This window comes from Silurus meridionalis, chromosome 1 (assembly GCF_014805685.1).
Source record: "Silurus meridionalis isolate SWU-2019-XX chromosome 1, ASM1480568v1, whole genome shotgun sequence".
NCBI classification, from domain to species: Eukaryota; Metazoa; Chordata; class Actinopteri; order Siluriformes; family Siluridae; genus Silurus; species Silurus meridionalis.
In genome coordinates, this window is record NC_060884.1 from 13,320,502 (window position 1) to 13,346,980 (window position 26,479).

General features: G+C 39.1%; 1 protein-coding gene across 2 annotated transcripts in view; it reads left to right on the forward strand.

Annotated features, from left to right (window-relative positions):
* cacna2d2a (calcium channel, voltage-dependent, alpha 2/delta subunit 2a) overlaps positions 1–26,479 on the forward strand; it is a 223,636-nt gene that overhangs the window by 91,657 nt on the left and 105,500 nt on the right. For both annotated transcript variants that reach the window (XM_046845532.1, XM_046845542.1), the window contains exon 4: positions 19,570–19,629. In XM_046845532.1, coding sequence (XP_046701488.1) covers positions 19,570–19,629 — 60 coding nt within the window. The remainder of the gene's footprint in view (positions 1–19,569; positions 19,630–26,479) is intronic.

A 26,479-nucleotide genomic window follows, 5' to 3' on the forward strand; every position in this document is an offset into this window, starting at 1 on the left:
CATGTACCCCATGTCCCCATGTCCAAACCATCTCAATCCGTCCTCTCTCATTTTGTCCCCAAAACGTCCTACATGTGCTGTCCCTCTAATAAACTTGTTTCTAATCCTGTCCATCGTTGTCACTCCCAATGAAAATCTCAGCATCTTCAGCTCTGCTACCTCCAGCTCCACCTCCTGTCTTTTACTCAATGCCACTGTCTCTAAACCATACAACATCGCAGGTCTCACCACAGCCCTATTAACTTTCCCTTTCACTCCAACAGATACCCTTCTATCACAAATCACTCCTGCCACTCCACCCTGCCTGCACTCTTTTCTTCACTTCTCTAACACACTCTCCATTACTTTGCACTGTTGACCCCAGGTACCTAAACTCCTCCACCTTCTCCACTTCTTCTCCCTGCAACTGCACCACTCCATCGCCCTTCCTCTCATTCACACACATGTACTCTGTCTTACTCGTACCGTCTTTTAGTCCCCTTCTCTCCAGCATGTACCTCCACCTTTCCAGGCTCTTCTCAACCTGCTCCCTACTCTCACCATAAATCACAATATCATTCGCAAACATAGTCCATGGAGACTCCTGTCTGACCTCGTTCGTCATCCTGTCCATCAACACTGCAAACAGGAAAGGGCTCAGAGCCGATCCTTGATGCAGTCCCACCTCCACCTTGAAGTTGTTCCAACTGCACATTTCACTGCTGTCACACTGTCCTCATACGTGTCCTGCACCACCCTGACATACTTCTCTGACACATCAACATCCTCAAAGCAAATATTGCATCCGTAGTGCTCTTCCTCGGCATAAAACCAAACAGTTGCTTGCAGATGGTCACCTCTTCTCTCAGCCTGGCTTCCAATACTCTTTCCTATAACTTAATGGTGTGAATGATCAGCTTTATTCCCCTGTAGTTACTGCAGGTCTGTGCATCTCCCTTATCCTTAAAAATTGGTACCAGCACACTCCTGCTCCATACCTCAGGCATCTTCTCACCTTTCAGAATTTTGTAAAACAATCTGGTTAAAAACTCCACTGCCATCTCTCTTAACATCTCCATGCTTTTACCATTATCTGGCTTCTAACTGACTTTCCACTCTTCATCCTCTTAATCGCTGCTCTCAGTTCCTTCTTACTAATTCGATCCACTTTCTGCTTCACCATCTCCACCCTTTTCTCTCTCTCTCTCTCTCTCTCTCTCTCTCGCTCATTTTCCTCATTCATCAGCTGCTCAAAATACTTAGTTTACCTTTTCAACACACCCTCCTCAATAGTCAACACATTTTCATCTGCATCCTTTATTGCTCCAACTTGCAGCACATCCTTCCCAGCTCGGTTCCTCTGCCTGGCCAAACGGTACAAATCCTTTTCTCCTTCCTTAGTGTCCAACTTTTCATTCAGCTTTTCATATGCCTTTTCCTTTGCTTTTGCTACATCTCTCTTCACCTGCTGCCGCATCTCCTTGTCTTCCTGCCTACTGTTCTCATCACTTTGTCAGACCCAGTTCTGTTTCGCCAACATCTTTCTCCTTATGCTTTCCTGCACTTCCTCACCTCATTAACCCTAACCCTAGCTTTCTCCCTTATCACTTCTGCAGCAGTTGCCCAATCATTCAGCACCTCTATATCACCACAGAGCCCCTGCTTGACCTCTTCCCTGAATCTCATACTACAGTCTTCCTCCTTCAGTTTCCACCATCTTATTCTTCTTTCAGTCCTCACACTTCTCCTCTTCTTTTACACCTACAGGCCACCATCCGATGTTGTTTAGCCACACTTTCCCTTTCCAACACCTTACAATCTCCAGTCTCTTTCAGGTTGCGTTTCCTACATAGCATGTGTCTTTTTGTGTGCACCTACCTCCACTCTTATATTTTGTGATCAACATTTTTATTCAAATTTAGTTTTATTTCAGAAACATATGATCACCATTCAAAAGAACTATAAACAGACAGATGCCATGAAGCTGACCACTTGTATAAAGAAAAACCTTTTCTCTTATATGCTCTTTCTCCTCCATCTTACAACCCACTTGTGGAGCAATGGCAGAACTCTCTTCACCTCCACTACACTCTTTCTTCAGGATCACCCTAACACCATTTCTCTTTCTATCCACAACATGATAGAACAGTTTAAACTGCCCTCCAATGTTCCTGGCCTTACTCCCCTTACCCTTGGACTCCTGAACACCCAACATATCTACCTTTCTCCTCTCCATCATATCAGCTTTCTCTCTCCCTTTACCAGTCATAGTACTAACATTTACACTGCCCACCCTAACCTTGATTCTCCCACACATCTCCTTTTTCTGCTGTCACTGTAGAAGTCTTCCCCCTCTCCTTCTCTTCCTTTGGCCAAAAGTACCATGTTGGCTAACAATACCTGTGGCAGTCGTTGGTAAACAGGGCCTCGACCGATCCAGTATGGAATTCTGGTTTGTGATCTGATGGAAGGGCTGGATGCCCTTCCTAACACAACCTCATTTTTCCGTGCTTGGGACCGACACTAAGAGTGCACTGACTTGTGCAACCATAATGGCTGAAAAGAATAAACAATAAAGAAAAAAAAAAAAATCTAATAAAGTTAAAAATGACTAAATAATAAAAATTAATCCTAAGATTAGAAAGACATTAAAAACATTTAAGACGCAACATTCCCCTTAGTGTACTATTTTTTATATTACATCTATAATGACACCCTTGGGCAAATTTAAAAATAGAGCCTTGCTAGGTGAACACCGGAAACACTAAGAACAAGATTTAGGACTAGAGGACAACAGGATTGGGATCCCATTAAGATTAACATGAGAGTGTATACGGTAATGCATTTGATAGGCATGATGAACGGTTACAGCTTTATTCTGGACAGGGTTATAGCAGTAAAATTACTAAATTGCTTCGATTTGGCAGAGAATATTGCAGGCACAGGCAACCAATGCTTACTGTTCGAGACAGTAATGATCTGAAATAACTGTGTACTTCGGAATAGGATTCGGTGGGGGGTTAATGTAAAGGTACTAAAGGTGAAAGACTAATTAACACAATAATTATCAGTAATGAAGGACACTGATATAATTTAACCATACAATCTTCCTAAGCGTTAGTGATTACATTATATCTACTGTATTAATTGTACATTATATCTACTATACAATTATTTTACTCTTCATCTTATTGCATAATAGTGAGTAATTGAATGATATCAGAATCAGAATCAGGTTTATTGGCTAAGTGCATTGACACACACAAGGAATTTGGTTCCAGCTGTTAGTGAGTCTCAAAGTACAGACATAAATAAAAACTATACATTTAGCTTGGACTATACAAGACAAAATAGACAAGACAAGAAAAGACAAAAACAGACTATACAAGACAATACAGACAATGTGAGACAATGTGAGACAGTATAGACAGTGTGAGTATTAAATAGGGATACATGTTATATGACAGCTCAGTGATGTACATAAAGTGTGTGTGCATGGTAGTGCAAATAACAGTATTTATCTATCAAGTATGATAGAGAGTTTACTATAGAACTTTGTACAATATATAGCAGCCATAGTGTGTGTAACATATACAGATAATGTGATGACTGACAGTTCTGTGCAGTACTTATAGATATGATATGAAGCAGGGAATATAATTATGGTCAGTTTTGATTGCTTGGGAAAATAAACTGTTTTGGTGGCAGCACCTGCCAGAAGGGAGAAGCTGAAAGATGTTGTGTCCAGGGTGTGAAGGGTCAGTAGTGATTTTTCCTTCCCGGTTTCTGGTTCTTGTATGGTACAAGTCCTGGAGAGTGGGCAGGGGATCACCAATGATTTTTTTCTGCTCTTTTAACTGTTTCCTGCAGTCTGTTTCTGTCCTGTTTTGTTGCTGCTCCAAACCAGATGGTGATTGATGAGCACAGGACAGATTCAATGACTGCAGTGTAGAACTGCATCAACAGCTCCTGTGGCAGATTATACTTCCTTAATTGGTGTAGAAAGTAAAACCTCTGCTGGGCCTTTTTCAGAATGGAGTTTATGTTGGATTCCCATTTCAGGTCTTGGGAAATGTGTTTAGCTATAGGTTGTTCTGATTGCACCATAGCACCAGCTACTTCACCTCCTGCTCATATGCAGACTCGTCGCCATCTTGGATGAGTCAGATGAGCGTGGTGTCATCTGCAAATTTCAGGAGTTTAACAGTTGCGTCACTTGATGTGCAGTTGTTTGTATAAAGGGAGAATAGCAGTGGGGAGAGGACACATCCCTGAGGAGCACCAGTGCTGACTGTCTGAATACCAGAGGTAACACCTCTCAGTCTCACCTGTTGTTTCCTGCCTGTCAGGAAGCTGGTGATCCACTGACAGATGGCAGGAGGTATAGTGAGGTTTAGGAGTTTGGAGTGGAGAATTCCCAGAATTATTGTTTTAAAAGCTGAACTGAAGTCAACAAACAGAATCCGGGCACATGTTCCTGGGCAGTCAAGGTGTTGCAGAATGTAGTTCAGCCCCATGTGGACTGCGTCATCCACCGAACTGTAGGGGATCCAGCAGCTGTTCTGTCACCTTCTTTAGGTGGGTCAATACCAGCTTTTCAAAGGTCTTCATGATGCCAGAAGTCAGAGCGACAGGCCTGTAGTCATTCAGTCCAGTAATGGAGGGTTTCTTGGGGACCGGGATGATTGTGGGGAGTTTAAAGCAGGAGGGGACCTCACACAGCTCCAGTGATCTGTTGAAGATATAGGTGAAGATGGGGCCAGTTGGTCAGCACATGCTTTGAGACAGGATGGGGAGACACCGTCTGGGCCGGGAGCTTACCTTGTCTTCTGTCTCTGAAAGAGCCGATACACATCCTCTTCACAAATCGTGGGCGCAACTTGTGCTTGGAAGAGTTGTAAGAGGGGTTCCCAGAGGTGTGATTGGGGCAGACATTGGGCTTGGTTGGATGAGAGGTGTGTATGGAAACTAGATATTATTGAAGGAGCTGTGAAAAAATTGTGTGTTACATGTTTATTTCTTGGCCCTGTGAAAGGAGGAACCAGTACTTAAAAATCACTCCTGGGAAAACACGGCCTTTGTGGATGGATTTGCACAGTGTTCAGCTCTGAAGCCGATGAAAGTATGATGAATGAAAAATCGGGAGCTTTTTTAGCCATCGTTATGAACCATGTCGACCAGCCTTGACCTGCCCTGATTGATGTGCACAATGTCACTGGCCCTTCATCATGAGTGTTTCTCAGGTGGCTTTTACCTGATTAGGCTACATATGAGAGTTTTAGTTTCTCTCTCTCTCTCTCTCTCTCTTTCCACTCTCTCCTCATTCTCCTTTTAAACGTTGCTTTTTTTGCATTCTTGGAACTAATCCTAATCCTGTTTTTGGATTCAACCTCCACATCTCATGTGAAAGGTGTTGTGGTGTCTTCATTTCAAGGGTTCTGTCTATCAAATGAGTGAAATACAGAGTCACGCTAGTTTGATGTGGAATATGAAAATGCACCGCATCCTAGGAAATGCGTGTGTGGGGTCAAGTCTTTCAGAACAGATCCCATATCAATGAGTCTCTTTCACAAACCCTGAACATACACACACACACACACACACACACACACACACACACACACACACACTCATATCTGTCCACTTGAGGCCTGTTTTAATTTGCCCCTGATCTTCTGTAATTGCTTTCAAAGCTGGCTGGCTCTGCATGTTCCATTTCAAGCATCTTCCTGTGTGTCACATCGCTACTGACAGGAACAATGACACACACGCACGCACACACACACACACACACACACACACACACACACACACACATACACACACACACACACATGCGCGCTTGTGCTACGCATTGTCAAACACAGCTGTTGTCTGTTGGTGAAAGCTCAGACATTATAGCACTGTCATCCTCTGTATCTTCACTTCTCTTCCCCTCCTTTGCCTGTGAAGAAAAGAATAATAGTCCTATAGTATAATTGTCTGCTCAGTTGCAACAGGCAACCTTTTGTTTTTGCTGAAGCCGTTTTCTTGATTGGAGCAGGAAATTTAAATGCTACAAGAAAACATGAGTAAAGAAAAGGGCACAGAGACAGCAGGTTGTAATAAACAGTCTATCTTTTACCTAGAAATAGAGAGAGAGAAAAAGAAAGAGAGAACAGCAGGCTGATGGATAAAGATAATATCACAATATCAATCTAAAAGCATGCAACCAGCTGTCGTCTCTCTCTCTTTCTCTCGTTTACACTCACACTCTCTTTCTATTTTTTGCCCTTGATTCGAATGATGCGCATTTGCAAAAGTAATTTGCTCCTTTTAAAGCGAACATAATCAGGCGGGCAAAATTATTAAAACGTTGCTAGGCATTAACTAAAAAAAAACCAGAATTGTCGGATGGATACTGGGCTTTGGAAATCACACAGAATTACCAGAAGAATGATCCTTGTGTTTATAAATAGGTCAGTTGTTTTTGTTGTGGGATTGTCTCTTACACAGCATTTACTCCCAGATACAGAAAAGACTGGATTTGGTCCAGTATTGACCACACTGCATGCTCAGCTTCTCTTATAGAGACAGAGTGAGTGTAAGGCTGTGTGTGTATGTATGTGTGTGTGTGTGTGTGTGTGTGTGTGTGTGTGTGTGTGTAAGTAGAAAGTAAATATGTACATGTTGTGTAAGGACATATTCAAGAATAAACAAGAGACATGCGCTGTATGAACAGTATACAGTAAAGAATCCATTGAAATAATCAGTTTTATTTTCTAATATGCAGTCAAATTTCCAAATGAGTTGTATGGCCACGAACATTACTTACAAACATTGAGCGAATGTTATCGCTTGTGCGAGCGAACGTTTCTAATGTTTACACCCAGTCGGAAGCATTATCCTGTGTTTATTCCATTCGCTCCCACTTGTTTTCTCAATAGACTTTTAATTACCTTCAGACAACCGCAGTCTAAATGATTTGAAGTGAACAGGAGAGGAGCTTGCCAGACTCGTTTCTCTCTCTCTCTCTCTCTCAGTGTATTGGATGGGACAGAAAGACTAGAGTCTGCTTGCAGCATTGGGAACGGTGACGTTTCTCGGTGCAATCCCAAAAGAACGAATCGCTCACTTTTTTTAGTACAGGCTGGCTTTATAACAGCCAATTGTTTCTGAATCATTGTATTTTTTTGGAAATTGCTTCCGTGCACACTTTTTTCAAAGTTGATTTGTGAATATAATTTATTTTTGGCTCCTCAAAGAGTGAAAAAATAAAAGCAAAAGGTCAGAATTGTATTTGTGGGTGGGGCATATTGCAGGGTAGGAACACGTCAGTTTTTTCGCTGTGGGGACTTTGTGCCGCCTGGCAACCGTCTCTGTGGAAACGGGGAGGCAGGGAGGACGAGGCGCCGGCGGAGAAGAAGAAGGGAAGAGGAAGCAATCGGGCGATCACGCACAGACATACACACATACAGATTCATGCGTCCTTGTTGAGAAATATGTGGGACTATATGATCAAACCTGTGAGGATTGTAAACTTTGAAAAAAAAACATAGAGACACGGCTGGTTAGATTTGAAAATAGTGTGAAAAATTGTTTTATGCTGTAAAAGCATTCTTAACTAACTAGCTAAATCAAAACTTGATAGATGGGCAGGCACAGAAAAGACTGCACAGAATGACTTTTCGTTAAAGTTTAAATGTTTAAAGGTCCTCTCATATCTCTCTCTCTCTCTCTCTCTTGTCGTTCTCTCTCAATCTGTTATTGTGGTTGTGTTCTGACTCAGTAGTTCTGGTGATTGGGTCTAATCCCAGCTGAGCACACTGGGGAGAGTGAAGCGACTCTCGTGGCCAGGCCTCAGTGAACACTGCTCCAGGTCCATTTCAGTGCCTTGCATTGAATAAACTGACCTCAGAGCAGTGCCGGGCTCCAGCTTTGTAAATAGAAAGTTAATTATTATGTGTGCATGTGATGTCCTGGTCAGGTTAGACAGGACTAGGGCTAGGGCTGTTCTCACTGGAACAACTCATGTTTACCCTGCTCTAGAAGTTCAACCAGGTCGGAACACGGGTCATACACACACACACAATATATATATATATATATATATATATATATATATATATATATATATATATATATATATATATATATTTTATAGAGATGGATGGATGGATGGATGGATGGATGGATGGATGGATGGATGGATGGATGGATAGATAGATAGATAGATAGATAGACAGACAGACAGACAGACAGACAGACAGACAGACAGACTTTGTGGACACTTGACTATAAGATTTGTATGTGTTTGTTGACCCCTAAATGCATAATTCTTAAGTCATAAGAGAAAATTCAGGTGCATGAAATTTACAAGAAATATATATTTCTCCATATGCAAAAAAACCCCCCAAAAAACCCCTGACTTTAGGATACAGAGAGAAAGTTGTGACCACTGAGCAGAGCGCAACGTAGTGGCGCAACGTCTCAATCCCCTCACTAGCTCAACAGGTTGTGAAATACAAGTACTGGGTGCTAGTAAGCTTACTAAGTCTTATTTCTAATTTCTTCATCAGTTAAGAAACTGAAACATAGAATAAATTCAAGTGCTATATCGTAGGATAGCTAGTGGGCTTAAAAGGTATTAGACTCAAACATACCATATATTGAACATCAAATAGTGTTTCAATCTGCAAACAAAGTAATAATTTGAGGTCTTCAGAACGATGAAGAAACTACTTCTTAGACAAAGTTGGTTATTTCCTCGAGATAATATAGCATTCTTACCTTTAAGGATCAAATCTCTTTGATTTTTATTGTGCACAGTGGCATCTTTTACGGAGTGACAGTTCCACTGTACCGGAAAGATTTTGCAATTGAGACAAAATAGCCGACTCCCTCATTAGTGCCCTGACTACTGAACTAGGCAGCTAATTGAGACACACCAGAAGTCATGGCACGATAGCACTGCTGTCTCACAGCTTGTGAGCTTAGGATGCTGCCTATGTGGAAGTTCTGTGTGTGTTCTCCTACTAGGTACAAATGAATCTGAATATGTGTGTGGAGATGAATTACACACAGGCATAGGATGAAATGTCAACCTGGGTGTATGCAAGATGTCACACTTATTAAAGAATAAATGAAAACTTTTTGTGTGTGTGTGTGTCTGTGCTATAACCTGCTGCAATGATACTGTTCTATCTATTCAGATTTAGCCAAATGTCCAGTAAAATTTCTTTAGACTGCTTTAAAGCTGCACTGATCTTCTGCTAAAACCCCAAAACGGAAAACTGTGATACGCCAGAGGATTAGAGTCTGAGGCGTCTGTGTGTGTGTGTGTGTGTGTGTGTGTGTGTGTGTGTGTGTGTGTGTGTGTGTGTGTGACTGCAGTTATACATATTATATTAAAGACAACGTTTTTACATTCTGCACAGGAGGAACGAGCAAAGGTGGTGTGACATAACACAACTACAAAATAATATTAGTGAAGAAAGTGAAGAATAATATAACGAAGCCAGCCATGCTGCTGTGTAATACATTGCTCTGAAAGAACAACACTGAGATAGTGCCTTTCTAACCTGGGCTAGTCTGTGCTTTATCAAACAATTATTGTGGTGAGACCTGCGATGATGTATGGTTTAGAGACAGTGGCATTAAGTAAAAGACAGGAGGTGGAGCTGGAGGAAGCAGAGTTGAAGATGTTGAGGTTTTCGTTGGGAGTGACGACGATGGACAGGATTAGAAACGAGTTTATTAGAGGGACAGCGCATGTAGAACGTTTTGGAGACAAGGTGAGGGAGGTGTGCAGAGGAGGGACATGGGGTATATCAGTAGGAGAAAGGCCAAGGAGGAGGTTTATGTATGTAGTGAGGGAAGACATGCAGGTAGTTGGTTTTAAAGAGGCAGATGTAGAGGACAGAGGGGTATGGAGACGGATGATCCGCTGTGGAGACCCCTAATGGGAGAAGCAGAAAGAAGAAGTCTGCCATTTAAAGGATTATATTGATTCCTCCCTCCTTATTCTGATTTATACTATGGTTCATGTCCATCTATTTTCACCACAACAGTACATACAGGAAAATCCATGATCATTTAGTCTACACACACACACACACACACACACACACACACACACACACACACACACACACACACACACACACACACAAAACATTGGACATAACATAATGCAAGACAAAAGAGTTGAAAAGAAAAAGCAGAAAAAGAAAAAAAGGACAAACTGTTGGATAAAAGTCAAAACAAGAGTAGTGGAAAAGGTACAGAGAAGGACAGGGAAAGCTTTCTGCTGTTTGTGTGTGTGTGAGTGTGAGAGTGAGTGAGAGAGAGAGAGAGAGAGAGAGAGAGAGAGAGACTACAGATCATGCAGAGTGATAAAGAAATGAAATCAACATTCGCAGATAATACATCAGCCACTGTTTTTTTTTTTAAGTTCCAGAGAACAGGAGTATTTTCGGAAACTGCGCACACACACACACACACACACACACACACACACACACACACACACACACACACACACACACCCGCACACACATACTGTATACTAGTGCCCATTGGACCAGATAGTTTCCAGTATATCATGTATTTATCTTATTTTGAAAACTAAAATCGAAAGATCTTTACATTTCAATTTTTTTCCATGGAAATAAATCACACTGTGAATAAAAAAAATCTCTGAAAATACAGCCGGTAAAATAAGTATTTAACACGTCACAATTCTTCTCAGTAAATATATTTCCAAATGTGTTATTAACAACATTTTTTTACCAGATGTTGGTAACAACATGCAGTCCACACATACAAAGAAATCAAACCATACATGTCCATAAATTGTGCATGTTCAAATGTCCAAAAACACAGGTAAAAAAGTATTAAACACGTGAAGAAAGGAAGGTGGAGAAAGGCATGGAAAGCCAAGACACCAGTTGAAATCAATCAGTAATTTGAAAGCAATCCTGCACCTTGTCAGTGCAAATTAGTATCAGCTGCTTCAGTCCAAACTAATGGCCTGTATAAAGGTGTCCCATTACCAAGGTGTCACACAAGAAACATCTCATAATGGTTAAAAGCAAATAGCTCTCTCAAGACCATCGCAACCTTATTGTTGCAAAACATACTGATGGCATTGGTTACAGAAGGATTTCAAAACTTCTGGATGTTCCAGTAAACACTGTTGGGGCCATAATCCAAAAGAGAAAAGACCATTTCACCATAAACCATAAACCGCAAACCGACTTGTTGCAGTGTGCTGCGTATAGTCTGAGCACTGACAAGCCGACCTTCTGCTTCTTTAACCTCTAAAGCAATGCTGCAGCACTCATGCGTTTGTTTTTTTAAGCTAGCTTCTGCAGCTGCCGCACAGCATGAGAACTCAACTTCTTTGATGGACCCTTAGGAGGCCCCTTCTGAGTGGAAACCGTCTTGTAAAACCTCGGTATGACCCTGACCACTGTACTGTAACTCAGTTTTAGGGTGATCTTCTTATAGCCTTGGCCATCTTTGTGGAGATCAACAACTCTAATTCTCAAATCCTCAGAGAGTTCTTTACCATGAAGTGCCATGTTGAACATCCAGTGGTCAGTATGAAATTATTGTACTCAAAACACTATATTTAAACTGCTCTAATACAAGATACACAAACGGTCCTGCCAAGCAGACAAAAACATGAACATGATGAATAGGACATGTGGCTTTGCATGGTTACACAACTGTTAGGGTGTACCTAATTTTGTTGCCAGCTATTTAGACAATAACGGCTGTATATTGAATTATTTTCAAAGGACAGTAAATCTATACTGCTATATAAGCTGCACATTGACTATTCTGAAATACATCCATTTCATTTCTTAAGCATTTGTTCTTTGAGAAGATTATAATAAAATAGTTGCTGAAATGTGAGGGGTGTACTCACTTTTGTGAGATACTGTATATTAGAGCTGTCAATCGATTCAAATATTTATTCGTGAATAATCACACTATTGCCATGAGTTATCTTGTGATTAATCGCAACTTAATCGCATATTTTTATCTGTTCTAAATGTACCTTAAATTACTACTTTTCAAGTTTTCAATACTCTAATCAACATGGGCAGATATGGATGCTTTATGCAAATGTATGTTTATTATTAGTGAAACCAAACTCAACATAGAGCATGGAGACAAAATATTCTTGTGAGTAATCATGGTGTTTTAAATAACGTAAATCATCAGGACACCAAATGGAACTTTTGTTATGTTTCCACACAGATTTAATTTGGCGCTTGATTTGAGGCTTGGTGCATCAGTAAAACAAATGTTTCGTAATTAAACATTATTTTGCACTGGAGTTTATTTATTTTCTTTTATATCTGAGTAAAGAAAGGACGCCGTTAATAAATGTGTGTTGCGTCTAAGGTTTTAATTGCGCTTCTTTTATATTCATTTATTTATATTTTTAATAAAAGGGGGCAAACAGAAACACGTGCTGCCTTAATCGTGTATTAATAAAATGAGTTTCGCTAAAAAGAATTTGCTTTAACGTGTTATTGATGAGTTAATTTTGACAGCCTTAATATATATATATATATATATATATATATATATATATATATATATATATATACACACACACACACACACACACACACACACACACACACACACACACACACACATATATGTATAATAGTATAACATACCGTAAATATATATTTATAAATATATACAAAAAATACTACAGAGGCAATAGAGGAATAAAACTCTTTGAAGGATGATTTTGTAGGAAAATATAATAAGCTTCATGGCAATAAAGTCACACGCTTCATGTTTTGATTGTTTTCCTATTACTGCACGCCCCATTGTGCTTAATTCTTTCCGTCACGGTTTTATGTTAATCAAGCCCCGTAGAAGTACTACTTTAGTTATTTTTTTGTCTGGGATGTTTGTTTGAAGCTGTAAAATGCATTTTAGGTTTCTCATCATCAGAACCATTCTTTCATTAAACGATACTGTTATTTCAGGTTTCCCTATTATGACATACCGGTATAATGTCACATCCCTGGTGAGGATATTCATTTTGCAGTAAATATTCTCCACAGAGTTCTGAAAAATCTAACTAAATGACATCTCAGTTCAACTATATGTATCTCAATTACATAAGCAGGAGTAACTGTATGTGAATCAATAGTCTAATGATCTCTAAATGTCATCTGTAAATAATAAATGCACTGCTCCTAATAGTTCAGCATTAAATGAGTTTAACCTCAAATTACCCTCTCGTAGAAGGCCTTTATTGTACTCTTGAGCCACAGCTCATTTCTGAAGAGAAGACTTTTTTATTATCATGCTCAGGCAGCTTTAAATCTGGTTAAAACTCATTTGGATAAGCAGTCGAATATGTTTCTTATAATATCTTTATTTTTTTTTTAATAATTTACTACATAGATTCCTCATTAAAAAAATACTTTGGTGAACTTTTCACAAAAGATGCAACACATAAACTAGTAAGGTTCCCCTTGTGCCATCAAAACAGCTCTGACCTGTTAAGGCATGGACTCTGCAGCATCTTTGATTCTGTGCTGTGATATCTGGCACCAAGAATTTAGCTGGAGATACTTTGTCCTGTAAGTTGATTTATGTGATTTATACAGGGCTTTCGTAGGTCAGACTTGATTTCCAGCACATCTTATAGGATGGCCAATCGGATTAAGATCTGTTGAATTTGAAGGCCACTGCTGAAAGCATATCATTTTATGCAATCACAATTTAGCCCATTAGTGAGCATTGGAAAGCTAGAACTTTCCTTGCGGTTCATCACTTGTACTTCCTTGGACCAATTTTGGTTTAGGTACTGAGCACTGCATACTGAAAGTACCTCATAAGACCTGCTGTTTTAGATATGCTTGGACCCAGTCATCTAGCCATAACAATTATTGCCTTGCCAAAGGCATTTAGATTCCAATGCTTGCCTAGTTTTTCTGCTTTTAACACAACTTCAGGAACTGACTGAGATAACATTGCCATAAGATAATTAATGCATTTCTTTTCACCCATCAGTGTTTATTTCTTTTCTGGCTAATATTGTTTACCAATGTACCTATTCTTAAAATGCATTAAATCTAATACTACACCCCATCCTTAATTGGCGAGGCCCCTGTGCAAGGTGTAGCAGCTTTAGGTATAATTTAGGACCTGCCATGGACTCATAACATCCAAACTCTGGTAAACAAAACCAGACAATGGTTGTACCATCTGAGGCTGTTGAGGAATTTCGGGGACTCCCCCATTGATCCTGAAAATGTTTTATACTGCAGCTATAGAAAGTTTCCTGACTCATTGCATCTCAGCATGTTAAGGAAACTGCTCAACCCAGCACCACAAATGCCTGCAGAGAGTTGTGCGCTTAGCTGAGCGCATCTCCGGGTTTGCTCTCCCATCTCTGCATGACATCTCCACCAGGCGATGCAGTACCAGAGCTGCTAAAATCATCAAGGTCTCCACCCACCCTGGTAACAGTCTGTTCTGCAATCAAGCAAGAGATTTGGGAGAAGCTTTTTTTTTTTTTACACAGTTCATAAGACTCTTTAACAAATATATATTCACCATACAGATCCCTAAAGACAAAAAAAAACACTTTGTATTGTTACTATACATAACATACCTACCTATATTTTGCACATTCCTAGTTTTAGCACATTTTGCATGCATATGCATTAGACACTTTCATTTTAGCTTCACTTCTACTGTACACTTAGCCTTCCTAGTCTTCTTAACTACTTATTTTTTAATGCCCAGTCTAAGGAGAAGTAAGTCAGGCTCTCATTTTGCAGCAAGTTATAAACTGTAAATAACTGTGTGTGTGTGACACAGAGATGGCAAAAGTACACACATTCACCTTCACTCAAGTAGAAGTACAGATTCTCATGTTTTTAAAGACTCTGGTAAAAGTTGAAGTACTGACTACACTTTTTCACTCAAGTAAAAAATAAAGAAGTTTGGGCTCTGACATGTACTTAAGTAAAAAGTAGCCATTACTCATACCTGTTTTAGTCTCACGCTGGTAACTGGACCTCATATTATACTCAAATCTGATCACTTAACAAAGGTAATGCAAAAACTCTCTTTGCTGTTATGAAAAACATTCTAATTATAATTCTAACATTCATTCATGCAAAACTCTTCTCACTTATTTCACTTCAATGGAATGTCTCAGTTCTCAGATCACTGACTTCCTCTGATCATCCACATCAGCTATACTTTTTGTTGCCTCCTGCCTTACTTGTTGTTAGCTTCATAGGCTAGCCTACGTCTGTGGTGCATGATAGCCAGGAAATTATACACCAGTGATAGATTGAAAAAGCCACACAATGACAAGAAATAGATTAATGGGCTGAGAAAACGGCGCTCAATGAGAAAAAATATTGATCGTGCCACCAAATAGATTAAAACCAAAGTAACGAGCCTGGTTTGAACATGTAAAAAGTAGAAAGAACAGATATTTGTGTAAAAATGTAATAAGTGAAAGTAAAAAAAATTAAAAAAATAATTATGGAAGTAAAATACTGATACCAGAAAAATATACTTAAGTACAGTAACGAAGTACTTGTACTTGGTGTGACAAATAAAACATTGAAACTCGGCTGGCAATTGCTGTAATCATTGATTCTGAAACTGAAATCGTGCAGCACTAAAGCTCATGCCTGTCTACTGACTCCTCCATATCGCTCAACGACTGATCTTAAATGTAGAACAACGGTCTTTTTCATATTAATAACAATGTCCTCAAAAATGTTCTCTGTTTCAGCCTCTAAAACAGATATTCCAGACTAGGGCCAGTGGTGGCCTTTGATTTGGCCTGTAAGGAGAAAAAAGATGGGAAAAAACTTTTGAAAAATAAGGACCAGATTCATGTCTCTCATTGGAGGTCACTAAATAGTTGAATTAGGCATTGAAGTTGACTGTACAATAAATGGTAAAGTTTCTCATTGTACTATAAATTTCATTGCATTTTTTTAGTAGCAGATTATAGAGGCATGTTCTATTTTCAATCTTTTAATCAAGTTAGATTTTTGCTCTTATTAGGAAAAAGTTTGGGCAAACAATGGCACATACCTGAAGACAGGCTCTACATTAACTGAAAGGGATTGGGTAGCTCAGTGGTGCATAGCTCAGATGTTAGACTTCTGATCAGAGGTTCAAATCTCAGTCCAAACAAACTGCTACTGCTGGCCCTCGATCTTAAACTGCTTAGTTGTTACAATGAGATCATTGTAAGTCACTCTGGATAATAGTGTCTGCCAAATGAAGTTGAACATGCTCACAGTTCAATTTACTTGTAAATTGTATTCAGAATTTATTTAGCTGTAAAGGACGGTAACAAGGAAATGGTCTGCACACCTTCATGTGAGCAGGAATGGGTTACAGAAATCTTATGCTACAGACAAAGTGATATTGAAGTTATAATGTTCCATTCGAGCAAACCGTAAGGATGATAATTCTTTTTTAATTCCCAGTATAGTTTCATGGACTATCATTAACACTCCCTGGTCCTCTGTGAAAACATTCTTCTGATTAATCAATGTTATATTTCAGCTCTTTGGGTACTGATTGTATCATCAAATAGAATATTCAATGTTGAGCTAAAAGCATCTAGTATTGTTCTTTGAAGCTAGTGATGACATGCAAAAAAAAAAATACACCATCAGTGCCCTCGGGTTTGTTGAAAACAATCTCGTGTGGCACTGTGGTTTTAATACAGCTGGAATTGGCCCATGGGAGCGCAGTGTCATTTGGAATTGCACATTATTCGTAATGGCCACACCATTACACATAGCTGCCCTTAAATTAGCCCCGCTCGCCTGAACGGTTGCTATTATGATAATATTCCGAAATATGTTTGTGTAGAACCGACGTGCTGGACAGCGTTTAAAGCCAAGATGAATTTGCCGTATATAACTTTGCATATGTAATTGGCATTGTAAAGGCTACAATTAAATGTTTTCTTGATGTGTAAGTGGCAGTTTTGTACTGTTGGTCGTTTAGCAGCGAGGACAGGAGCACAGGACTTCATGTCTGAGCATGTGATTACGAGTGGGTGTTGGCATCCTGCTCTCTAACAGGTAGCTGACAAGAGGGCAGGTGTGAGTGGGTTGAGTCTGGACATGACCCAGACACTCTCGCTGTGAGGATTATGAAGGGGAACATGAGAGAAAAAAAAATCTCCGGGTTTTAAATAGATTTAGTGTAAAATGCTGATCCAGCCTAGAGCTCTTTTCCTGTAGGGGTTCGGACATTTTATTATTCGTGTATCAGATATTTTTTATTACATGAAAAAACAATTTTTGATTTTGACAATATAATACAATGACATGACATATAATGAATAATGGCTAATGTGTAGCTACTTCATTTTTCAGGTTGTTTAACATTTGTGCAAAGTAAAATTAGTCAAAGTAAACAGTCATTTTTAAATATTATCTTTACAAATCAGTTACTCAGTCTAAAGTGGGTAGAAGGGGCTAGATTTCCAGACGGTGTGGCAATTGTCTTGTGTGCTGTTTTGTTAGTGAAGAAAAACAAGACTCCTCTTTTGCTATATTTAGTGGTCATAACATACTCTAGGTGAAGCTCAAAAAGTTTTTGTTTTTGAGACACATGCATGTTCTTTTTCTTCATACATGTATATCTATATACATTTATTTGTATGTAACAAACAAAAAAGGAGAGTAGATGTTAGCAGACTGAATCATACCCATGGTTAAACACGGCGGAAGCTTAATGATTTGTGGTTGTTTTGAAGCAAGGAAAGTTGGAGACTTGTTCCGGGTGAAAGGAAAACTGAACGTGGCTATCATTTCATACTTCAAGACTTACAACCCTAGGTGTATCCTAGGGGAATAAAAAGCTACTGAATATTGTGGCACATGCTGAGAGAAGATTTTATGTCACACAAGTCTGTACTTAGTTACTTAGGTACTGTAGCTGCATATGTTTTGTGTAAGCTTTTAGTTGTCCTGAATTGTAAATAATAGCAGAACTAGGTGAAGGTGGGACTTAATTTTGAAATGGAAAAATGGAAGTCAAGTAGAAAATTGAGAAAAAAAAAAAGTGTTTGCCCCTTCCTGATTTCTTATTTATTTGCATGTTTGTCACACTTTAAACAAAACAAAAAAAACTACAGAAACAAAATCCAAAACTTAATTGAACTCAGGTATCCTACAGGAGGGCAAACACTATTTCACACAGGGCCATGTGGTTTTGGATTTTGTTTTCCCTCAATAATAAATTATTGAAAAACTGTTGATGTGTTCACTTGTGTTATCTTTTACTAATATTTTAATAAGTTTGATGATCTGAAATATTAAAGTATGACAAACATGCAAAAAAAATCAATCAAATTCGATTTATTCATCCTTCTTTAAAATTATGGCACTATGAACATGTGTCGTGGCAGCTCTATCCAGCACTCAGATTGTTGTATTTAGAGCATTGTATTTATTGCTTTAGGTCTATTGATGTAATATGTTATTAGTAATGCAGTGAAGTGTACTGTAGTGTTGCAGTATTACAATTTTTAGAATGAACACAGAGCAATAATTCAGGATTGTTCAAATCATCTATACCTACTGGAATTTTGCACTCACCTGACCATTAGATTTATATGTCCTTTTTGGACATTCCATTACACATTTAGTCCCCATTTGCTGTTATAACATCCTTCACTCTGATGCACAGTGAGGAAGCCTGGGGTGCAGTCAGTGTTCCAGTTCATTCTTAAAGGTGTTCAGTAGTATTGTGGTCTGAGCTCTATAGTGGGTCAGACAAAATCTTCCACTTTAACCCATTTTAAAATATCTTCATGATGCCTGTTTCATGCAGAAGTAGCATTGTCATGCTTGAACAAGTCTGGGTCGACTAGTTTAAGAGAAAGGAAAGAGTAATGCTTTCACATCTATGTCAACATTGTAGTACAGTTTGGGGATGAACCACATATGGCAGGAAAAATCAAGTGTCCAAAACTTCATACATTGTTTTGTTTTTTTGCATTAGCTAATTTCTATAAATTATAAACTGTAGAATGAATATATATCATCAGTAGTACACCATTTAGGTATTCCAACATGGAAACCTATTGATGATTAATTATTTACTTCCTTTTGTTGAAATATATGCGCTCTTGCCAGCAGTAAAAATTGCTGTTTGCTTTTGCTTTGGAAAGCGTGGCGAGGGTGTGCCCCGTGATCCAGGCTTCTGAATCACTACAATCTCATGCACTAATCTCTGAGCTCTGCGCAGATCCAGGAAACAATTAGTTTAGCAAATAATCTGTCAGGAACTAGTTATTATCTGTGTGCCTCGGATCACATTATGCCATTGTTTATTGCTCTTTTTTAGCAATGTGTTGACTATTTAATTACTTTGAAATTCTCAAATTACACCCTTGAGTCCCCATATACAGTTCATTTCTTTTCTCTAATGTATTGCGAAACTGCAGCCTTTGCTTCTCTATTTTGCCTTCTGTATTTGCCTGGTAGATAAATTAAAATGCAATATCAGTCCAATGAAACAGAAACTGTATCCTCTGACCTTTTAACCTTTTATGTTCTACAGAGGCTGGCCAAAGAGGCGGAGCAGATCCAGACGTTGCACCCCTGGCGGGACAACATTACAGTAAGCTTGCTTTTATTTGTTTCTTTCTAATCTTCATTAATGTGGAGTGCAGTGATGTGCATTCAGGTACCTACATCCTGTAGAGTGAATAAAGCTCAAGCCCTATATTTTGCCTCATATCTGTCATTGGGGCACAGTGAATAAAAAAGTAAATGTGAACACAGCTATAACTATATTAAATGAAATATTTGCAGTTAAAATAGGCTTTTAGGCACGATTCAACTCTGAACTCCATTACACAGGTTTTCCTTCACATTTCCACAGATGAGGAGAAGTGTAACAAATGCTCATCCTATTTTAATTTATATAGCTATGATTGCTACTGCTTTCGTTTAAGAGGACAGGAGTCATATCTGTTAGCATTGTGCCATTAATAAAGGCCTAGGCCCTCCTGTATTGATGTTTTGTAAAATACATTAATAGGACGCATTACACATTTGACCTTTTATGGGATAAAGCTACAGTATAGGTGCAGTTTGTAGATATAGAATTAATTCATGCAGTAGTGGACCACGATGAAGCAACCAAATACAGTGGCCGCTATGCTTAGCTTTGTCATCAAATCAAAATGGAGGAAAGGGCAGGTTCAGGCTTCAGGTAATACAGGAGGGTATGAAAGCACTTGTCCAAATGTCAGTTGGTTCAACTGCCATTAAATGCACAGCTCATATCCAGGGTACGTAAAGCGTCTACGTCTGGTTGACTTATTAAACATTTATTTTCCATCTCAGCCCATCACCCATGCCTCTGGGGCACGCCCCGCAGTTTGAATACCTCTGGTCTAGAAAATGAATTGACTGTTTGATAAGAGAGTTGCTCTCATTTGATCGTGTCCCACATAATAATTTGTGCAGCAGCTGAACATCCAGGCAGCACTTTTACACACATGCAAACGCCACTATTGTATATTCCAGCCTTTATTCACAGCTATGCACTCCAAATATCCTTTACAAAAAAAATAAAAAGTGCTGGCACCACACACACTCTGCCGTCTGTCTCCAGGGAGACCATGCTTGCTGTCATGCTACACTTCCTACAAATGGAATTTTAACCCCATGCCTCCCGAGGGATATTTGAGAAAAAGACTCTAAAGCTAATAATTATGAAACCTCCTCACCGTGAGAGCCCATTTCTGTTCATGGCTGCTTAGCCACTGCACTCACAGGGAGGCGGGGAAAGAGATGCCTATCACGTGGCACACTCTTTGCTTGGAGCCCTGCAACCAAATACACGTTTTCTACCATCACACGCATGCCCACAGACATTACATGCTTTTTAAACGTTCGGCTGGCAGTTAAAATGTCGTCACACGTTGCACGGGGTTCGTTAGAGTACTCATCTTTTGTCTCTTGCGCATCTTTCTTCTTTCTTATGCCGGATGCCAAAAACACACTTTTGTTGATTCTATTTCTTCTTCCTCTTATTTTCTCTTCACATGTCTTCCTTCTGTACTCTATCTCTCTCTCTCTCTCTCTCTCTCTCTCTCTTTACCGTTTTGCTTCTCTCTTCTAGCCCCACCTCTCCCTCTTTCCATCTCCACCCTGTTATCAGCCCTCCTCATTTCTAATCAGCCATGAAAACAGTTTGAAAATGTCATATTGTTGCAAACACTGCAAATGAGACCTAATGGGGGTGCGGGCATTAATAATGTATCACGGGGCTGATTTCATTTGCTTTTATAATTAGGCCAGGTAATGAAGCACTGTGGCGGCCCAAATCATTTCAGCACCTTCACGCGAGGAGGGGGGGCGAGACATGTCCTTTGTGAGGACGAGTGTCTTTGGTGATTCTGGTTAGCTTGCTTGCTTGCTAACTCTCTCACTCTTTATTTCTCTCTCTCTCTCTCTCTCTCTCTCTCTCTCTCTCTCTCTCTCTCTCTCTCTCTCTTGTTTGGCAAATGTATGCTGTTTCCTTTTTTCTGGCTGAAGACTGCTGACTGACATTGTAATTAGATTAGGCCTCCATGCTTTTTGGGCACATTAGGGACCCAGAGTGAAAAGCGTGTTAAAGCAGTTGGAGAGAGTAAGAGAGGCTGAGAGAAAAAGACAGTGAGATGGACGGAGAGAGAGAGAGAGAGAGAGAGAGGCGTACACAGAACATACACAGAATAGTATAAAAATTTTGAATTGTGAAAAAAGTGTCTGTGTGTGTGTGTGTGTGTGTGTGTGTGTGTGTGTGTGTGTGTGTGTGTGTGTGTGTGTGTGTGTGTGGTGTATGTTGTCCTGCATAGTGTTGTGTAATACTGTGTGCAGGGTTGGTTTTGTATTTTAAAAATACTAACAACAATTTTTACAAGGGAGCATGAAATTTCTTCGCAAACCTTCCATCAATTTAACTATTCGATCAATCTCTTCACCATTACACCAGCATGTTTCTTACCTTGACCACCTTCTTCCATATGGATTATTTTTTTGTTCTGATCTTTACAAGTTTGGTCAAACTACTGAGTAGGCACCAATCAGAGGCTGCATTTAAATTATGTCAAAGTACCGTATTTTTCGGACTATAAGCCGCTACTTTTTTCCTACGCTTTGAACCCCGTGGCTTAGACATCGAAGCGGCTGATTTTTTTGAGTCAGGGTGAAGGGAGAGCTCGAGTCATAACTCCAGTTGCAAATGAAATCATATGAGCACAGACAGGTTTCCAAAACTCGTGCTTTTTTATTTTTCTTAGCAACAGCGTTAACGGTTAGTCAAAGAAACTTAGAAATCAGCATCAGAAAATAATAAGGACATAATCCTCGTCTTGAACACACGCAGTAATACTGGAAAAATGCAGTGGCAGGCTATTCCCAAAATACCGCTATGCTCCTAAAGGAAGCGCAACATATTTAACCCGTTACACAGTGTGTAACATGTCTTTCATTAAAGCCTGTGTAAAGTACATTAGTGTAGACAGTGTAGGCTTATAGACAGGTGCAGCTTATTTAATATAAAATATTTGTAAAATTCAGTGGGTGCGGCTTATACAGTGCCCTCCACAATTATTGGCACCCCTGTTTAAGATGTGGTCATGGACCTCTAAAAATTCTCCTTTTTTTTTAAAAACAACATAGAACCCAAATGCAAAAAAAGAGAAAAATCCAACCTTTCATTTAAGTACATAACTTTGGTGGTAAAAAAATCACACATTTAGAAAAAAAAAACTTGAAATCATGTGTGCCACAATTATTGGCACCCCTAACAATTCCTTTAATTGTTTTTTTTTTTTATATATATATATTTTTCTGTAGTTGCTAAGGTTGGTCAGGGTATCTAGGGACTTTTAATTAGTAATTCATGATTTCCTGTTTCCCTGGGGTATAAATATGACGTGACACAGAGGCCTAATTCTCTTACCCATTTGTCAACATGGCAAAGACAAGAGAACACACCATTCAAGTAAGGCAGATGTGTGTCGACCTTCATAAGTCAGGCAATGGCTACAAGAAAATAGCCACTCGCCTTAACTTGCCGGTATCTACAGTCAGAGGAATCATTAAGAAGTTTAAAACAACTGGAACAGTGACAAACAAGGCTGGAAGAGGTCCCAAGTTTATCTTGCCACAACGCACAGTGAGGAGGATGGTAAGCATGCAAGGAAAAAGCCTTTTCTCACTAACACTCACAAACATAAACGTCTGGAGTTTGCTAAGCAGTACTGGGACTTCAACTGGGATCGTGTGCTTTGGTCAGATGAGACTAAGATTGAGCTTTTGGCAACAAACACTCTAAGTGGGTCTGGCGAAACAAAAGATGAGTATGCCGAAAAGCACCTCATGCCCACCGTGAAGTATGGTGGAGGATCTGTGATGCTGTGGGCCTGTTTCTCTTCCAAAGGCCCTGGGAACCTTGTTAGGGTGCATGGCATTATGAACGCTTTGAAGTACCAGGATATTTTAAATAAAAACCTGATGGCCTCTGCCAGAAAGCTGAAGATGGGTCGTCATTGGGTCTTTCAGCAGGATAATGATCCAAAACATGTGGCAAAATCTACACAAAAGTGGTTCAGCAGTCACAAACTCAAGGTCCTCCCATGGCCATCTCAGTCCCCAGACCTCAACCCAATCGAAAACCTGTGGGGCGAGCTAAAGAGAAGAGTGCATAAGAGAGGACCCAGGACACTGGATGATCTAGAAAGATTGTGCAAAGGAGAATGGTCAAAAATCCCTCTCTCTGTGTTCTCCAATCTTGTGAAATGTTATAGGAGGAGATTAAGTGCTGTCTTGTTGGCAAAAGGAGGTTGTACAAAGTATTAACATCAGGGGTGGCAATAATTGTGGCACACATGATTTCAAGTTTTTTTTTTTTCTAAATGTGTGATTTTTTTACCACCAAAGTAATGTACTTAAATAAAAGGTTGGATTTTTCTCTTTTTTTGCATTTGGGTTCTATGTTGTTTAAAAAAAAAAAAAGGAGAATTTTTTGAAGTCCACGACAACATCTTAAACAGGGGTGCCAATAATTGTAGAGGGCACTGTATATGGGGGCACTTTATAGTCAGGAAATTACGGTAGACGTCTTACAAAGTATTTACAAAAATTACGTATTAAGTATTTTGATACAAAATATGCCATTTTCATCAACCCTATTAAATACAAATGACAAAATCCTAAAATACGTATTACAAATACATGTATTATAAATACGCCCTTCCCTGACTGTGTGCAATTGCACCATTAGGTTCTATCATTCTGCCCCTAAATGCTAAAAAATTTTGTTCACCGCCCTGCATATTTTTATTCATTGTAATATTACATGCCGATTAGTGCTGATTTAAATTAAACACCAAAGTTACAGTTTTCACAGAGCTTATACAGTCTCTTCCAAAAGTATAAGAACAAGGCCATGTTTTGTTTTGCTATCCACTTAAAACATGCAGTTTGGAGATCAACACAAGAATGTAAGAGGACAGATTAGAATTTCAGCTTTCTTTTCCTGATATTCATATCTAGATTTGTTAAACAACAGAATATTTAGGCTTTTTTAAAACCCTTCAATTTTTAAAGTGATCAAAAAATATTGGAACATTCAACTGACTGGTATCTTGTTTACCAGATGTGCCTTGTTAGTTTGATTTTTGGCTCTGTTTGGTTTTTGCCTCTTTTCTCATCTTCAGAATGACTTGATTTTCTTCTCTAGACATAGTTTTTTTTTTTTAACAATAAATACTGTCTGTACAGGCAAAGACCCAACATTGAGAGTAGACTTTTTTTAACAATATATCTAACAGAGTACATCTGGTCAACAAGAATCATCCGTCATCCGAAAAATGGTTAGGTTTAAACCAATATTGCCATGTTGTATATGTTGTATATATCTTTGCATAAAAAAGAATGCTTAGTACTTCTTGTTAATGTATATCAATCTAACACTCGTGAATAAAATATAATAGCATCCTGGCAAAGGGAATTTCAGAGTCAATAATTAGATCGTCATACGACTAATTACCTAGGTTAGATATTTATTCTAGCTTTTAGCTATCCAATGTCTGATTTGATTAATGTTGATCATAAATCTAAAGTGACGGTGGCAGGGTGTCCCACAGCTCCAGGTTGTCTGTGTTTGTAATGTCTGAAATAAGAAATGCAATGATTAGATGTCTCCATTTGTTTCAGAGCTCACAAATACATTTTAACAGGTAAAACATATACATTTAATAAATATATAGGCATAGTTTTATGACCACCGATCAGGCATAACATTAGGACCGCCTGCCTAATATTGTATTGGTCACCTTTTTGCTGCCAAATGAGCAATTTGAGCTTCAGTAGCTTGTCTGTTTAATCGGACCACACAAGCCAGACTTCACTCCCCACATGCATCAGTGAGCCTCGGCCTCACATGACCCTGTCACCGGTTCACCACTGTTCCTTCCTTGGACCACTTTTAATAGATACTGACCACTGCAGACTGTCAAACTTGCACATATCCTTACGCTTGCCCATTTTTCCAACGTCTAATACATCAACTTTGAGGACAAAATGTTCACTTGCTGCCTGATATATCCCACTCACTAACAGGTGCCATGATGAAGAGATAATCAGCGTGAATCACTTAACAGGTCATAATGTTATAGTGTTATTCCTGATCAATGTATATGTTCAGCTGTTTTGCCTCTTTCGATCCACACTGTTGATGTCCTAGTTTGATCTGTTTGCTGAACACCTGTCTATCTCTTGCTTCATTAAATAGCACCAAAACTTTACATTTCCTGGGAAGTGTTAATGTCATAGCCTTCGATAAGCATTTACACAAAACTTTCTCGAAGAATGAAATGATAGTAAAATGAAAATGTAGCCCGCTGTCTTTTAAAGTCGTTTATATTCTGTTCGATATAAGCATTGATTATACATGTTGCTTTGGTGAGCATAAAAAAACATACATCTATTAGTGTAGATGTATTAGCACCTTCATGAAGAATGTTATTTCTAAGGGCTATTGACCTTGAAGTCATAAAGCTAGCAGTAACAATCCCGTTTTAGCAATACCTGTGACTTGTTATGATTGCAGATTTGATTTAGCCTCTTAACAATATCTCCACTGCTGCGTATCCCAACCGCTCTTATAAGTCCAGCCACTGAATGTGCCAGTCGGCCATTATGGCTGTTAAAGCGGGCTGTTGTAGCAAGGACTTGTCATGCTCACAGTAATCTCAACAGCACAAGTGGATCAGATGCCCGTTTAAATCCATCTGAACGCAATAGCGTGTGAAATGGATATTAAAGTGGTTTATTGAGTCTTATTTCTCAAGGTCATTTAGGCTCACTGCTCTGTCAGATTTGGTTTGTGACCTGTTTTTGCGGTTGATTAATGCAGGAATCTTGGTGTTAATCTTCTGTGTGACTCCTAGCTAATAGTTATGTTTACT